Consider the following 18,707-nt stretch of genomic DNA (forward strand, 5'->3'; position numbering starts at 1 on the left):
ATTTGGTTAGACTGAAAAGACTTTCGAGATTTCTGATGGAAAAAGGCTACGCAGATGATATTTTTCAGTGCCACTTTTCCTGTATTCAGGTCAAAATTATTTACCGACAAGAATTATCGCAGGTAAAAAGCGAAGTCGCCTGAAATTACTTGTTTTACAGATATCTATCGATGACTAAGTACCAACATCAATTTATCTTTGTTTTATCAACTTAACATTGTCGATAACAAAGATACAAGCCAAATAACTTTCAAAATACTCAGTGTTCATCCGCCAAGCAATAAATATATACAGTTTACTTATTTATTTTCAAAAAAAGTTACGTAAAATTTCATTTTTTTCCGCCATTTAATTTTAACAAACTAGTGCAGTGACATGACAGCGATAGATTCGGAACAGTGAGTATTAGTATTTGGAACGTGAATATTTTTTCGGTTATTTTAATATTAGTTTGGTGCATACCGAATTACGTAAAGTGATCGGTATTTTATCTAGTGATTATTGGATTATTGTTTTTTAAAAGTGCATGTTATAAAGATAAAACTTCTTTGCTTGTGTGTGTGTGTGTTTCAATTACATGGTCACGGTTGCAAAGGACTTGAAATAATACTCCTCAGTCTTGTAAGTATTTTTCATTTATTATTTAAATATGTGCATATTCAATTATTCACCCTATATTTAGGTACACCCTTTATTTACTGGGTTTTTCCTTTTTTAATGACGTCAAAAATCATCAAATGACCCCTCCCACTGTGGGTTAGCAGCGGTGAGGGAGTGTCCTACTCTTACTGACTAAAAACCGTCGTGTTCTGTCGTAGGTCTTTTATGTACCAGGGCCGCGGTAACTCTTTCGAATAATCCTGCAGCCCTGGCAGGCCTTGGCCCTACTGGGCCCCGCTGGTTACTGGGTTATACCTACTTACTCAATTTGATGGACTTTATCTACCTTCAGCCCGATACCTACTTAATGGTCGCATCAGTTACTGTGGTTCGATTCCTTTAAGATAACTAAAATAAAACTTTATGTACTGGAGAAAATCTGTAGGGACCTTCGATATCCGCACATAGTAGATAATGATGTAAACCAGCTTTTTTATATCATCGTAAGGCAGTCATATTATATCATCACTCATATTATTTTCTGGATGACAACGTACCTATGTACCTTAGTACATCTATGAAGCATATTTATTGGTTAAGGCTATAGTAAGCCAAAAACAAAAATATTTTATTTTGAACGATTGCTTAGAAACTGTGCCTACTTAAAAGAATGACTAGGCCCAAGAATTGTTATCTAATGATGACAATCATTGATTTGCATACGAAAATATACGTCACCTAGCAGTTCCTGTCAACTAAAACTGATAAATGGCAAATACATAGATTTGAGACAAAACTCTAAATATATCTTTGTATAATAACACCATCCATACCATCGAAGCTTAAAACAGCTAAACATTTACAACAGTAAACTGCAATAGGTAGGTTATCGACATTCAAATTTTCTTTATCTTCTTGACAATCAGTCTTACATGTTAGTGGCCCAATATTTTGCCACACACGGCATCATCAGTGGTGGCAAGTAGGTCTTTCAATGTGCCGGTATTGGCGCACATCGGACAGCATAGAAAGCACCGCATTATGTGTGATGCGGCACCACAACAGCATCTGTTGTCGTCAGTGTAGCCCCACCTAGATAGGTCAAATAACCAGAGTTAAGCTTCCAATGGCGTCTGAGTGTCAGATATTAGATGGGGGCTTTCTGACCAGGGGCCCGATTCTCCTAATTTTACTTAAGCGACATACGATTCACATTCGACTGCAATCCAATCACGACTCGATTACGATTGAATTCCGCTATTTTTTCTTTGAAATAAACGTTTGTATCCTTTTCTGTCATTCAATAATTAATGAATCATTTTGTCTGCAAATTGCAATATGATTGGAGAGCAAACAACCGTATAAACCAAAATCACCAAAATAGCAAACCAATCGAATGTCGTTGGAATACGATTGGACTTAGATTAGTAGCAGAATGCCCGATATGGCTAAAACTGTCATTGCGATCATATTGCGATTCGATTTCTATTCAATTTTGACATTATTAACTTAGGCGAATCGGGCCCCTGTTGAACCCAGTTACCTAGTCGACATCGAAAACTCTTGGCATAACCATGAATGAACCATGGAAGAATACCATACGTTCGAAGGTGATGACACAGGGAGGTCACGACCCTCAGCATTGACGAATTACGACGCAAGGAGGGAGGATTATAACCATAGCGCTAGCAGCATCTTACAAACACCAGTTCCATGTGAACCGAAAGCTCAATAAAATCAGGCAGGCGTATCCTGACTAAATACTTCTGCTACGTGATACAGTCATGGTAAACCAATCTTAGGAACATTCTGACAAAATGTGACAGTCCTCTGCATGTCTTCGTTCACAGATGTTGCGTTTTACAAATGTTCGCATACAAATTGTTACTATTTGCTAGAGTGAGTAGACCAGGAGACACATTTTTTTTTTTTTATTTATTTAAAAACTTACACACTATCATTACAGTTTACAAACCAATTCGATAGTGGTGTCCACAATAGCTATACATACAAAAATAATAAAATTTAACTTAAATCTAATACAAAAACAAAACAAAACAAAACTGGAAATCAAATAACTACTATACAAAAATCATAAAATTTAACTTAAATCTAATACAAAAACAAAATACAAAAACAAAACAAAACAAAACTGGAAATCAAATAACTACTATACAAAAATCATAAAATTTAACTTAAATCTAATACAAAAACAAAATTAGAAATTTGGAAATTTCGGAAATTTCGGAAGAAAATTTGTGTGCGTCACAGTGCCACACACCGGAATCATCATCCTCCGAGCCTTTTTCCCAAACTATGTTGGGGTCGGCTTCCAGTCGAACCGGATTCAGCTGAGTACCAGTGCTTTACAAGAAGCGACTGCCTATCTGACCCCCTCAACCCAGTTACCCGGGCAACCCGATACCCCTTGGTTAGACTGGTGTCAGACTTACTGGCTTCTGAATACCCGTAACGACTGCCAAGGATGTTCAATGACAGCCGGGACCTACAGTTTAACGTGCCATCCGAAACACAATCATTGGTGTCTAAGATATACTTAGAAAGTACATACAAACTTAGAAAAGTTGCATTGGTACTTGCCTGACCTGGAATCGACCCGCGCCCTCATAATCGAGAGGTTGGTTCTTTGCCTACTAGGCCACCACGACTACTAGGCCACCACGACTCACCACACACCGGAATCTTGCTCTTAAAAGTCATATTAGATGTCACGTATGTTATTAAGGTAGGCACTTCAAAAACCAGCTATACCTACAGGCATTCATTTAACTCACTTGACTTGAGACAACCAAGTAAGTACTTGAAAATACCATTCAAATGATGTTTTATACCTTATCATACCCTTATATTCATGTTTATTTAACATAACATTTTCAATTTCTAGATAATCATTGTTAATAGCAGATAATTGAATGATAACTTTGTAATCATAAACTGCGATAACCAATAAAATCGTACGATGGAAGTGGGGCACAGTAGATTGCTGAAGTTTTTCAAGGAAGGATTTAAGACGTGAGTTTTGCTCTTATAATTAATATTATTTGTTTACAAACTAAAGACACATACCTCTATAATGGTGTCCAAGGCGATTGTCAGTCGACAGACGACGACTGTTCTTATGTAAGGAGATCAGCCAGCTGCGCAAGACATATTACAGTGCACAAGCATTTGCTTGGACACAGGTGCACTCACTATTCCTTCACTCTCATAGCGCGATGGGATATACCTGCGTACTATAAATAAGAAAATACTAGGGGGATTCGCGCATAAACAAGCTTCCTATTTATTGATACTGAGATAATTTTCACGCAAAATATTTTGTTAATGACTTCACTTTGATTGCATTAACGATGACATTACATTAAAGGAATGCCTGAAATTCCTTTCTTTGAAACAATGCCTTTAAAATATTTGCTTAGGTAATTTTAAAAACCACTTCATCATTTCAGACCAAACATGGAAGAAGTACCAGTAATAAAAATCCAAAAAGAATACAAAAATCCCGAAAATGTCGAATCTGAAGTACCAGGAACGCAGACGATCAGAGAGAGCGATGACAAGAATATCGATTCCAGTTCCGATATCGGAACCAGTGAAATACAAATCACTGGTGCGGAATTCACTCTGTCACCTGTAATAACGGTTACCAAGAAGGAAACGTCACTAACTAAGGGCGATTTGAAGTTACAAAAAATAACCGTTACTGAAGATATAGCGGTAAGTTATCAGCATTTGTTCAAAAAGGATGTGACGCCCGGTAAAACTGTTGTTACGAGGGTTCAAAAGTTTGAATATAAATATTAGATGTGAATATGGCTTTTATTTTTCTGTACCCTTCTACTAAAAGCAACATCTTAACATCTTTGGGTAGTCAGAAGCCAGTAATTCTGACTACCAGTCTTACCTAGGAGTATTGGGTTGCCCGCATAACTGGGTTGATGAGGTCAGATAGGGATGGGCAGTCACTCCTTGAAAATACTGAAAGCCCACCGCAACATAACTTTGAAAAAGGCTAGCAGATGATATAAGTGAAAGAGTTATATACATATATATGAAAAGGAATATATATCTATGGTTTATAGTCCACAGATTTAAAATTATCTTAGGTACAAAGTCGCTTTAATTCCGCCTCTGTAGTTATGCATTCTGTATCTTTTCAACAAAGCAGGGGATTATTCATATTTAGAGCGATTCTAGAACATTATGTAATCGTGTGTTAAAAACGTAAATAGGTTGAGGAGGTCAGATAGGGCAGTCGCTCATTGTAAAGCACTGGTACTCAGCTGCATCCAGTTAGACTGGAAGCCGACCCCGACATAGTTGGGAAAAGACTAAGATGATAAGCGTTTCTAGAAAATTAATGCTTTATTATGTATCCGCTTATATACAATACAGTAGAGTACGAATAGTGAAGGAGTGCCTAAACATATTGTCACAACCAAATAGTTAAAATAACCATATACTTACTTCAAATACTTATCCCTCATCATCTGCCGAGCCTTTTCCCAACTATGTTGAGCTCGGCTTCCAGTCTCACAGTATACAGCTAATAGTGCTAATAGGTACCAGTATTCTCAGACACAAACAGCTGGCCCTATGACTCCATATATCCTCACAAACTTCGTTAAGAATCCCCAGTCGGCCGGTAATGCGCACGTTTTTGGTAACGATCTGGTATCCAGCATCAGACCGACGAAAAAGTTTAATTGGATTCACGATTAAGGCCTATTCAAACCTGAGCGATATTCGCTGCCGCTGTGGGTAGAGGTACATACCGCGCGGGTTTCGCTCAGGTATTTAGTATCAAGTACCGCGGCTAGAGCGACCTGAGCGATATTCGCTGCCGCTGTGGGTAGAAGTACATACCACGCGGGTTTCGCTCAGGTATTTAGTATCAAGTACCGCGGCTAGAGCGACCTGAGCGATATTCGCTGCCGCTGTGGGTAAGTACATAACGCGCGGGAACAGCGGCATGCATCCCGAACATGAACTGTCGGCGACGATGAATAAGTGTAAAAGTGATAACTAAATGATAAACGCAGTGATAATCAATGTTTAAGTTTTTTAAGGTTTTATGATAGTTAGTATGTCTGTTGTTAATTAAAAGCTATTTTCTGTTGTTGTTTTTAATTCCTTTAAAGTTTAAAACTAAAATTGTAACACAGTTAAGCGTATTTAAGTACTAATTTTAAGTGTAACTTGTATGCCCTAGTTTAAGGATTAACGTATTCAATAAAAAACAGATATTGTTATTGTTTTAATTATAAAGATAGAATGCTAAGGTTGCATAATCAAAATAGTCAGTCCGAATCCAGCAGCGCTCCAGTTAACAAGAAGAATAACGAAGAATAAAGGAAGAAGTAACCCTGAACAGTGTTATTGTCTGCACCCTGCCTTGCTTGAACAGCATCCCCGCCAGCAGCCCTATTCGGCACTACACCAATCATACAGTCCACACCCCTACAGCTGGTCCTTCGCGAGCCGGATAGGGTGAAGATCAAGATGCCTTCGACAAGATCAAGTTCTACGCAGTCCAAGACTACCGGGGAAAGTTCTACGTCAACAGACTGGAGCATGAATACGCCAAGTGAAACCGCAAGTTCGTCGATAGCAAGTAGATCGACGCTTACAAAGAGGACGCCGTCGCCGCACAAACGAACGCCGTTACCTCAAGCAAAGGGTGTTGTTGGAAAGGATTCATCGGCGGGGGAAGGGAGCCGCCCCCCTCCGCCATCAAGGATAGTTGAAGAATCGGATCCCGTACATGAAGTAGGAAGCCACCCCACGTCCCAGAACCCGGAGAGAAGCGTCGCAGTGAAGGCTCGTCCACAAGATTCAAGCATTCCGCCGCCTAGTGTCAGCGCGTCAGTTGAAGGAAACCCGCAGGCGCCGCAAGCTAAGAAGCCGACCCGCGATGTAGACACGACGTCCAGCCGCTCGTCTCAAAGAAAGAAGGCAGAAGCACAAGCAAGGATGGCGGTGGCACTACAGGAATTAGAAGTAGCTGAGGCCCGCGCAAGGGTAGCTCGAGCCGAGCTGGACATCGCCGTCGCCGAGTCCGACGAGGAAGATGGAGCTGGTGAAGAGTTGTACGAGCAAACCCATGAAGTGGAGAATTGGTTCATCGAGACCAGCGCCGGGCCCAGCAAGAAGAAGAGACCGACCGATTCTAAAGAAGAAAGAAGCGATATCCACCAACTGGCTGAAGCAATACGCAAGCTGTCTGAAAACTCACGTGACGTCACCGCGCCGAAGTACATCGAACTCCCTCACTTCAACGGATCCTGTGAAGAGTGGTTGGCATTCAGAAGATCATTCGAAGATACAGCCGCCTCATTCAGCAACGCACAGAACTTAGCGCGCCTAAGAAGAGCTATACAAGGGAAAGCGAAAGAAGCTGTTCAGAGCCTGCTATTCACCGCTGAAAATCCACGCGAAGTAATTAAGGGATTGGAGTCAAGATTTGGAAGACCCGGAGCGCTAGCATTATCAGAGCTGGAGAAGCTGAAGAATATGTCAAGAGTGAGCGAAAACCCAAGTGATATCTGCGTGTTTGCAAGTCGCGTGAAGAACGCTATAGAAACAATCAAGGCGTTGAAGAAACCGCAGTACCTCAGCTCGCCTGAAACATTGAAAGCCATAGTGGAGAAGATGCCGCCTTCTATGAAGTTTCGCTGGTTTGCCTATCACAGAAGCAGAAGAGATGAAGAACTTCAAGAACTATTACTTGTTGAAGCGTTCCTGGAAATTGAAGCAGACATGTGTGGGGACTTCGCTCCGCCTGAAGCGTTATCAGAATACAAGAAGGGTTTCAGAAGGCCGGTGAATGTGACACAAGACACGTCGCAAGACAAATATAAGAAGTCGTGTCCAGCTTGTGAGGGTGAACACTATGCAACCGAATGCAAGAAGTTCAAAGAAGCGGATATAAATGAGAAATGGGACATCGTCAAGAAAGCAAGAATCTGTTTTAAGTGTTTACGATTCAAGCACTCAAGAATCAACTGCAAGGCGCCTGTGTGTAAGCAGTGTGGAAGATGGCATCATACTCTCCTGCACTCGGACGAGCCGCCTGTACCAGTACAGAAATCAAGTGACGAAAACAAAGGGAAACAAACATATGAAGAGAAGGTTTCTTCAGTAAACAGTACCAAGTCAGAAGAGAGAGCGTATTTGAAGATTGTTCCGGTGCATCTCTACGGGCCTAAAGGACAAGTACGTGTACTGGCGTTGCTGGATGAAGGATCAACTGTCACGCTCCTGGACGAGGCAATAGCAGAGACGATTGGAGCTGAAGGAAGTCGCGAAGCTCTGTCTATTGAAACAGTGGGCGGAAGAGTTATAAGGAAAGATGGTTCTCAGAAGATTCAACTGAAGATAAGAGGAGCCCACAGAAGAGATAAGAAGTCCATCACAGTTAGAACAATTGATGACTTGAGGCTGTGTGAACAAGGAATCAGTAAGAGCACCGTAGAGAGCTGCCCGCATCTGAAGGCAATTGAAGAGCAGTTACTCTACACGGCAGAGCGGCCAAGGTTGTTGATTGGGCAAGACAATTGGGCACTTATCGTCACAAGAAGATTGAAGAAGGGCAAGCCAGCTGAACCCGTGGCCTCTCTCACTGACTTAGGGTGGGTGCTGCACGGCTGTGAAACTGGCACGAACACTGTAGTCAACTTCGTACATTATGGAAGAGCGACGACAGAATCAGAAGACATAGAAGAAGTAGTAAGGCAACATTTCCAGCTAGAATCGCTGGGTATCCAGAACCGACTGCCATCAAACGACAGCGACAGAAGAGCCTTAGAAACTTTAGAAAAAACGACGAAACGTTTAGCAAGCGGGCAATTCGAAACAGGCCTCTTATGGAAGAAAGAAGACGAGCACCTGCCTAACAACTACAAGCAAGCCTTTCGTCGTCTAATCAGCATTGAAAGGAAGCTGGACAAAGATAAGGAAGTCAAAGAGTATTACGAGAAGCAAATCCAGAGCATGGTTGAAAATGGATACGCAGAGAAAGCGCCAGAGACGTCAACTGAAGGAAGAACTTTCTACTTGCCCCACTTCGCAGTTGTGCACCCTGTCAAGCGGAAGCCAAGAATAGTGTTTGACGCGGCAGCCAAGTACGAAGGGAAAAGCCTCAACGACGCCTTGCTAGCAGGCCCGGATCTACTTCAATCACTGTTCGGAGTGCTGCTACGCTTCAGAGAAGGCCCAGTGGCTGTCATGGCCGACATCCAAGACATGTTTCTTCGAGTCAAAGTGAGGGAAGGCGACCGAGACAGTCTAAGGTTCCTGTGGCGAGGAAGCCGAAGAACAAGCAAACCCGACGAGTACAGAATGTCGTCAATTATATTCGGGGCAGCGTCATCGCCCGCAACTGCGATATATGTGATGAACAAAAACGCGGAAGACTTCAAGGCAACTCACCCAGAAGCTGTGAAAGCTATAAGCAGAAATCACTATATGGATGATTACCTACAGAGCTTCGCGTCGATTGAAGAAGCTAAGAAGATATCAAGAGAAGTTAAAGAGATACATTCTCGAGCGAGTTTTCACTTAAAAGGCTGGGCGAGCAACGACATAAGGGTATTATCAGAAATTGAAGACACGAACAAGGGAGAATCACTGCTGCTTACAAAGGAAGAAAAAACTCTGGGACTGAGGTGGCTTGTGAAAGAAGATAAGTTGGCGTTCAACGTTGGTCTGCGCAACACACCGAAGGAATTATTAGAAAATACACGAGCGCCTACGAAGCGTGAAGTCACAAGTGCCGTGATGTCAACATTCGATCCGCTAGGCTTCGCGGCGCCTGTGCTAATACAAGGAAAGAAATTAATTCAAGACATATGGAGAACGAAGGTTGACTGGGATGAGAAGATTAACGAAAAACAAAGAAAAATGTCGTCAAGGTACTTAGAAGAGGTGCTGGCATTAACAGGACTTCAGATACCGAGATGTATCTCGCCACGCTGCGGTGAAGGGCAGCTACACACGTTCACGGACGCAAGCGAAGAGGCTTACGCGGCGGTTGCTTACTGGAGGACAGTTGAACCCTGCGGGAAAGTACACGTCTCTATGGTCGCAGGCAAAGCAAGAGTGTCGCCGACAAAACCAGTGTCGATTCCACGATTAGAGTTGCAAGCCGCCCTGCTTGGCAGTAGATTAGCAGCTAGTATCGAGGAAGAAATGAGCCTGCAAGTATCAAAAAAATTCTACTGGACCGACTCTAGCACCGTGTTGCTGTGGATCAAGGCGGAGCCAAGGAAATTTAAAACCTTCGTAGCTAACCGGCTCGCAGAAATCGAAGAAAACACTAAGCCGGAGGACTGGAGATGGGTGCCCACTAAAGAGAACCCGGCGGACGACGCTACAAGGGGAACGCCAGCCGAGTTCAGTCACAAATCAAGATGGTTCCAAGGCCCCGCATTTCTTCGACAAACAGAACAAGAGTGGCCTCTACACGATTTTAAGTCTGCGGGCAAATTACCGGAGGAAAAAAGCAAGGAGCAAGTGGTGGCTGCCGCAACAGAAGGGAAGGCCTTAATTGATTTACAAAGGTTCTCAAGCTGGGAGCGACTACTGCGCGTCACGGCCAGAGTGGTCACCTTCGCATACCTCTTATTAAAGAAGACCCGTAAAGCAGCCACTACCGCCGTGCGCAAAGAAGACGAGCCTTGGCGACCGCAGAGAAGAGCACAGAAGGACAAGAAGCGAACCCCCAATCAACCAGCCATCACCAAGTCTAAGAAACCCCTACACGCACCTATAGAGCAACAACACATAAGGAAGGCCGAAGAGATTCTGATAAGGATAAGTCAAGTCGATAGTTTTGCAACAGAAATAAGAAGTTTGAAAAAAGAAAAACCCCTCGAAAATGCAAGTAAACTTAAGAAAATCGACGTGTACATCGATGATGACGATATCATTAAGTTAAGAAGCAGGACGATGAAGTTTCGCGGCGAAGAGCGAAGGAAAATGAACCCTATTATATTAGACGGAAAACACAGAATCGCGCAGCTCATCATTCAACATTATCATAAGAAGTTTCTTCACGGCAACACTGCTACAGTCATGAACGAAGTGCGACAAAAGTATTGGATCTTCGGTTTAAGGGCCGCAGTAAAGGCAGTGTCACATGGCTGCCAGTGGTGCAGAACAAGGAAGAGTGTCCCCGCGATACCTCCGACGGGCGACCTACCGAGCGAGCGACTACAACACCATCAGTTCCCGTTCACTTGCACTGCAGTCGATTACTTCGGCCCCATGCAAGTCACCGTTGGCAGAAGGGTTGAGAAGCGGTGGGGGGCATTGTTTACATGCCTTACCACGCGAGCCGTTCACCTGGAGCTGGCCCCCTCTCTAAGTGCCAGCTCTATGATAATGGCGTTGCGACGGATGACCGCGAGAAGAGGAACGCCGAGTACGATTTTTAGTGACAACGGTACTAACTTCGTTGGCGCGAACAAAGAGCTAGAGGCGGCCGCACAAGAAAAAGGAATCAAGTGGAAATTTATCCCCCCCGGCAGCCCAAACATGGGGGGCGCCTGGGAGAGACTCGTGCGGTCAGTGAAGACGGCCCTGGCTGTAGTACTCAATGAAAGAAGCCCGCCTGGAGAAGTGCTTCACACATTAATAACAGAAGTCGAACACATCGTCAACTCAAGACCCCTCACCCCCGTCAGTATGGATCCCGACGACGAAGAGAGTCTGACCCCCAACCATTTCCTGCTTGGAAGATCGTGCGGAGCGATGGCGCCGGGAGAATTCGACGACACAGACTTAATCGGGAATGCAAACTGGAAAACAGCGCAGAGGCTCGCCGACCATTTCTGGCAGCGGTGGGTGAAAGAGTACCTGCCCCTCATCATGCCACGACGGATAGAGGGTCGCGCCACTAACGACCCTCGAGAAGGCGACATCGTGCTCATAGTCGACTCCACGTTACCTCGCAATACGTGGCCCCGCGGTGAAGTCATTAAAACCTACCCCGGGCCAGACGGCAGAACCCGAGTGATGGACGTAAGGACCCCGGGAGGAGTGCTGCGCCGGCCAACGCGTAGAATCATCGTCCTGGTTCCCGCCGCATCGTCGCGCTCCGAGGATGGCGTGCTACGCACCGTGGGGGAGAATGTCGGCGACGATGAATAAGTGTAAAAGTGATAACTAAATGATAAACGCAGTGATAATCAATGTTTAAGTTTTTTAAGGTTTTATGATAGTTAGTATGTCTGTTGTTAATTAAAAGCTATTTTCTGTTGTTGTTTTTAATTCCTTTAAAGTTTAAAACTAAAATTGTAACACAGTTAAGCGTATTTAAGTACTAATTTTAAGTGTAACTTGTATGCCCTAGTTTAAGGATTAACGTATTCAATAAAAAACAGATATTGTTATTGTTTTAATTATAAAGATAGAATGCTAAGGTTGCATAATTAAAATAGTCAGTCCGAATCCAGCAGCGCTCCAGTTAACAAGAAGAATAACGAAGAATAAAGGAAGAAGTAACCCTGAACAGTGTTATTGTCTGCACCCTGCCTTGCTTGAACAGCATCCCCGCCAGCAGCCCTATTCGGCACTACACCAATCATACAGTCCACACCCCTACATGAACAGTAATATTATCGCATACCCACTGGGTTTTCTCTGCCGCAGGTGGTAGCGAATACCGCTTAGGTCTGAACAGTAATATTACCGCATACCCACAAGGTTTTCTCTGCCGCAGACGGTAGCGAATACCGCTTAGGTCTGAATAGGCCTTTAGGTACCTTCAAAAAAAAGTCAACAAACCATGTGCCGACAGTTTAGCCTGCAGATGATGATGTAGTGCGTACGGTGGCTAACATAATAATATTTTTCAGGAAGATGAACTGAAGAATGGTGGATACCAGACATCAGAGAAGGTTGGGCAACTGATACATACAAACGGACAAACAGACGTTTTAACTATCGAGAGTGAGAATACAGACATACGGAAGATGGACGGGGAAGGTGGGTGTTAAAAACTAAAAAAAAAATACGACTTCAATAATATTCCAATATAATATAATAATATACAATTTACTAAAAAATATATACACCTAAAACCTTCAGCAAAATCAGTTCAGTCAAACATACATATTTACATACAATTCAAACTGAGAACTTCTGTTTTAAAGTCTGTTAAAGGTAGCGATAATTTAGTTTGGGCTATATTTTGAACACCAATTAATAAAAGTCTTACGGCCTCGTGAAGAACATGTTGTGAAACATCTAATAAAAAGTCTTTTTCCATTATCTATTCCAGAAAAGAGTCAAGATGAGAAAAAATCCAAAATTCCTATGTTGAGATTGAGACAAGCAGTCGAGAAAGTCAAAAAAGAGAGGGCAGCACAAAAGGCGAGAGAAAAAGTAAGTTATTTACGATACCTTTGTAAGATAGTCAAAATTAAATAGATATATACAGGAATTAATTTTATTCAGTGCGCAAACTTTGTCAACTTATAGTTAAATAAGTTTTACAGATACGTATATTTTAATTTTGTTGTGTTTTAGTACAAAAAAGAAAAGTTATTGATAGCGAAAGATGTTTATTTTGTAACCGATTGTACGGTCACAGTCGTCATAGTAGGCACGGCGGCAACGCGAAACCGGTTTACTGACGCGAGCGCTACTCCAAGCGTGTAACAACAGTTAAGGCGCGGCTCCACCGCAGTGCACGCTGTGCACGGACACGCGGCGCATTTTAGCTGCGTGTATTCATTTGTTTGACAACGTGGGTCTACGTTTCCACTGAAGTACACGAATATGACCCACGACTATGTATAGCGTGGCACGGCGCACGGGTAGACCCACGCTCACAGCGTTGAGCTACGTAACCGCTTACAACAACTGCTCTGCGATAACCGAGCTGTACATAGTCGTGGGTCTTATTCGAGTACTCCAGTGGAAACGTAGACTCACGTTGACAGCGTTGAGCTATGTAACCGCCTATTCGAGCAAGCCACGCGTGTATCAATGACGTCAATTCATGCGTAGCCTCTCCGTGGGTTGCAGTGGACACAACCACATACATTTTCTTACAAAGCGAAGCTTAATACACGTGCGTAGCCTCTCCGTGCACCGCGGTGGAGCCGCGCCTTTAGTATCCATATTTTGCTGATTTTAGGATGGATAAAAAAAATAAAAAAAAATACTGATGATGCAAATATGTTCTCTTAATGATTTTGGACCACCAGTTTTCTTTTTAGGGTTCCGTACCTCAAAAGGAAAAAACGGAACCCTTATAGGATCACTTTGTTGTCCGTCTGTCTGTCTGTCTGTCTGTCTGTCTGTCTGTCTGTCTGTCTGTCTGTCAAGACCCTTTATCTCAAGAACGCGTGGACGTATCAAGATGAAATTCACATGAAATGCTCAGGTCTGTTGTCCCTTTAAGCTGTGAAAATATCAAGCTTCTAAGCCAAGCCAATCAAAAGATACAACCGATTATGTCGATATTTTCAACAAATTCTCGACACTCGCAAAGGAATCAAAACCTACAGGGTACTTCCCGTAAACTCAGAGTCTTGAAATTTGGCATGAAGTATTGTCATATAATGCAAATATAGGAAAAATTACGAAAATCTCATTTTTTTAGTTATATAATATAAAAAAATATATTTTAATAAAATGAAACTTACTACCTTATTTCTCACGAACGAATAAAGGTATCAAATTGAAATTTATACCAAATACCTAAGTCTATTGTCCCTTTAGGCAGTGAAAAAAACAAACTTCTAAGTTAACGCGATCAAAAGATACAGCAGTTATACCGACACCTTAGACGAATTTCTGTCACACGCTAGGGAATCAAAACCTACAAGGTACTTCCCGTGAACTCAGAATCTTGAAATTCGCCACGAAGCAGCGTTATATAGTACAGATAAAGGAAAAATTGCGAAAATGATAAATTTGAAGTTACATAAAATATTAAAATATTATTTTTGCTTACACGACATAAAATATTTTTTTAATAATTATAAACTTACTAACTACCCTTTTTTACATGAACGCGTAGAGATATTAAAGTTGACATTCATATCAAACACTTCTTAAATATAATTGCCACTAAACTATGAAAAATTTTAAATCATTCAAAGGTCATTGGGCACCTTAGTATGAAAACCATACCCACGGCGGATACGAACGAAATATAGCACAGTATAATGATAAAGGCTCTGATTTACTATGGCATTAGTCGCATCTATGTGAACCGTGAGAATCTAGAGAAAATCAGGTGTAAACATCAAATATTTTCCTCATTTCAATGGGGAATTTAAACGACCAAATTTGACGGATTTGAGAAATCATTTCTTTGTAGTGAAAGAGTATACTCGCCGTTTATTTCCATTGTCATCAGGTCAGGATCTGATGATGGAAATCCTGAGAAATCGAGGGCAACTATAAAAAATTGTAGGCATGCATAGGATTAAAACTTGATTCTCAGATGTATGTCTGGTGATACTATCAAACAGTGAAAGTTTAGAGCTTACCTGATGATGGAGAAGTGAGAAAGTCGAGAGAACTCTATGCATGTTTAAAAAAATAATAGATCCCATTAGTAGTGAATTCTCATCACCTAAAATAAAATAAGCTCCAACACAAGGTTACGTTATAAATTGTAAAGGAGTTCCCATAACTATATCTGATCTTTGCTATCGATCCCACAATGGCAGTTAAACCTATCTATGTGGAAAGTCTTCGCCAATACGAATAAAATAAGCCCAAACACGTGGTAGTTGCAACATACCGTTCAGGAGTTCCCTCGACTCTCTGTAGTCTCCATAATCAAATCAGCTCCAAACCTTCACTGTTTACAAGTACCCTCAAAAATACACTCACATGTCTGGTTTTGACTCGATGCGTGACTACAATATTCAAGAGTTGCCCTCGATTACTCAGGGTTTCCAGATCCTTTCTTTATGAAAAGTCTTTAACAATAAAAACTAGCATTGCAACCTGTAAAATCCTCTGAAACTGCTTGTCTATTATATTTTTCAAACGATCCTGGACATTCAAAGAAACGTCATACCATTCTCCACGATTTAAAACTACTTTGATTCATGTCCGCCACTTTTTACAAAGCGGGTCAGATATGCCCAATGACCTTTAAGACATAATTAGTTATTTTCAATCAGATTTCTGAATGATGACTATAACATTTTGTATATAAATAACTTTAATAAAATAACTTTTACAAGGTACTGGCCTACTATTTTAGTTATATTATAAAATAAAAAATATTAGCTATTTTGACTCTCACGAAATTACCATAACTATGATTGTTCTAAACTGAACGGTTGGCGCGAGACTCACTTTTTATCTAACCAGGATTTGTACGGAACTCTCGGTGCGCGAGTCCGACTCGCACTTGGCCGGTTTATTTTGCACTGCTTAAAATTAATTCCTAAATACGTGTAGATGTACGTAAGTATTTTTATCATGTACTGGCATTAAATGCCTTATTTTGTTCATCCTTAACATGGTGAGTTTCATTCTTAGCTTTAAGTCAAATGCAACGCCTGTAAATACTCGTGGAAAGCAGTTAAAGGATATGAATACAATCATTAAAACTACAAATTAGTTACCACATCAGAGTTTAGAGCTGCTTTTTCTGTGAAATAAATCATAAATTTCTCTGAACTTTTCCAGCCACGGCGATCGTCCATTCCAAAACTGAAAGACGCTAAAAAAGTAGTTAAAAGAGACACCTCACTGAAAATAGAACCTCGAGTCGACGACGAATTCGATAAATTGTACGAAGAAATCGTCGACAACAAACAAAAGGATATCGATGACAAACTATTGACAGTCACAATCGAAGATCCGGACAAAATCGAGACGAAATTCGAGGAAATAATCCACGCTTACGATGAAGACGAACAAGAAAGACATACGGTCACCAGAATATCTAAAATACCTGCTTTAAGAAGAAAAGACGATGAAAAACCGAGTCGAATAGGAGCTTTAATCGATAGAGCTAAAGAAAAGAGTGCAACATCAGAAACTAAGCTTAAAGACGGTGGTTTTAAAGTCACTGCATCAACTATTAGAACGAAAAGATTTTCAAGAGGTAACAGTCGAGATTTGAGTAAAGAAGAACAGCAAATTGAAGTTACAGAAACTATTCATATAAAAAAAAGTGGGGACGAAGATGTGTTTGGCAAAGAAGCGAAAACTGAAACTTCTACTCGTAGTTTTGTAAAACAAGTGATAAAAGACGAACATAAAGCTGATTCTGAGACACTAGATAGCAATGAAGATGTTAAAAATATCACTTCAGAAAACTTAGAAAAGGTTGACGGAACTACAAATAAAAACAAACGATTTACAAGAACTGTCAGTAAAGAGATGAGGGAGAGAAGACTTAATAGAGACTTAAACAGGAATTTGGAAGAAGTTAGAAAAGCCACTTCTAAGAAAATCAAAGAAAATTTGACGGCAGCTAAAGTATCAGAAATCGATGATATTATTACTAAGGATGATGTTCAAGGTAAACCAGAAAAAGAGAAAATTATTCGTGCTGTATCTAGAGAAATTAAGAAAGATGGTCAGAATATTAGTAATACTGAGACAGTGACTGTTGAAAATCTAGAAGATGGAGGAACTCGGACTGTTACCACAAAAACTACTGTAACTGAGACTTTAAGAGTTGGGGAACCAGTTGTTACTGAAAGAATTGTTCGCAATATAAGCCGTGAAATAGACAATAATAACATCGAAACGGTTGTGACTACTGAAGAAATCAAAGATGGAGGTACCAAGAAAGTAAGTAAAGAAATAGTTAAAAGTATTCCAGTGAGAACAGAAAGATTCACTAGAGGTATTAGCAGAGAAATGGGTAATATTAAACCGAAAATTAATGTAGAAAAACAAACTATTCCAAAAGAAGATAATTCTGATGATAACAAAACAGATCAAACAGAAAAAGAAGCAGTTACAGGTATTCCTGTTTATACTAAAGTCACTCGCAGTTTCTCCAAAGGTAAGATACATAATGTAGAAATGAGTAGAACTATTGAATGGAAACCAGTAGATGTGGTTACAACCAAAAATTATTCGCGAAGTGTAAGTGAAAAGGTTACAAAGAAAGAATTTCAGGATACAGATATGAAATCTTTTGAAAAACCACCAATAATAAATGAAGATGCAGAAAAAGTTGCTCAGAAATCTAACGCAGACACTAAAACTCAAAATAACATACCAAAAGATCCAATACTAGAAGCTAAAATAAAAGACACAGTCAAAGATATAGCGTCTAAAATAACAACTAAGAAAGTAACGGAATACAACACAGAAGAACAAGTTACTAATATTGAGAAAAATACATTCAAACTAAGTAAAACTGCTACAAATGTTGATGATTTAAAAGTATCCAGAGAGATAGGCACGCAAATGAGTGTAGATTATAAAGCTACAGACTCTTCGAGTTTCAGAGATGTTAATTACAAAGAGATTGGTACCCAAATGAGCGTAGTAGAAACCACAACGTCAAAAGTATCTTTTGAAAAAGATAATACAGAATCCAGAGAAATCGGCACTCAAATCAGTGTAGATTTCTCTAAAGTACAGCAAAATAATTCAGATAAAGTAGAAAAAGAAGCGAAAGATAAAGAAAATGGCGATTCTTTGAAGCAAGAAAAAGATAGCTATAAAGTAGAAGCTACGATACTTAAAGGAAATGTTAGTAGGTTGAAAGAAAAGATTGTTAATGATAATGTAGGTGTTAGAAAGCAGGAAAAGGAAGAATTGCCTAAAAAGAAATCGGTTATGTCTAAAATTGCTATTTTTGAGGTAAGTAAACTATTTATTGTCACTATTATTCCTATTTATAAGTTCATATCAAAAGAACACATAATATATAATCTGCTATTATACCGGGTAAGTCGCATCTTCAAACTATAATGATAACCAAACCATAACCAGCCGTATACTTGCCGCCCATTGGTCACATCGGCGATTCGACAACTGAAAATTATTCAATTATCGTTATGTATAGTTAAATGGTCCAACTTTACCGTAAGAATTAAGGTTTGTGAACAAAAACTAAAATAAAATAACATAATTTCGTT

General features: G+C 40.7%; 1 protein-coding gene across 4 annotated transcripts in view; it reads left to right on the forward strand.

Annotated features, from left to right (window-relative positions):
* The first annotated feature begins 246 nt into the window (after positions 1 to 246).
* LOC124644250 (titin-like) overlaps positions 247 to 18,707 on the forward strand; it is a 31,252-nt gene continuing 12,791 nt past the window's right edge. The window contains exons 1-6 of one of the 4 annotated variants that reach the window (XM_047183503.1): positions 393 to 621; positions 3,506 to 3,633; positions 4,071 to 4,338; positions 12,480 to 12,609; positions 12,905 to 13,008; positions 16,288 to 18,429. In XM_047183503.1, the coding sequence (XP_047039459.1) occupies positions 3,581 to 3,633; positions 4,071 to 4,338; positions 12,480 to 12,609; positions 12,905 to 13,008; positions 16,288 to 18,429 (2,697 nt within the window). In that variant the 5' untranslated portion in view covers positions 393 to 621; positions 3,506 to 3,580. Of the gene's footprint in view, positions 622 to 3,294; positions 3,414 to 3,505; positions 3,634 to 4,070; positions 4,339 to 12,479; positions 12,610 to 12,904; positions 13,009 to 16,287; positions 18,430 to 18,707 lie in introns of those variants that run through there. The other 3 variants (XM_047183502.1, XM_047183504.1, XM_047183505.1) reach the window with 3 other exon arrangements.

Source organism: Helicoverpa zea, chromosome 29 (genome assembly GCF_022581195.2).
Source record: "Helicoverpa zea isolate HzStark_Cry1AcR chromosome 29, ilHelZeax1.1, whole genome shotgun sequence".
NCBI lineage: Eukaryota > Metazoa > Arthropoda > Insecta > Lepidoptera > Noctuidae > Helicoverpa > Helicoverpa zea.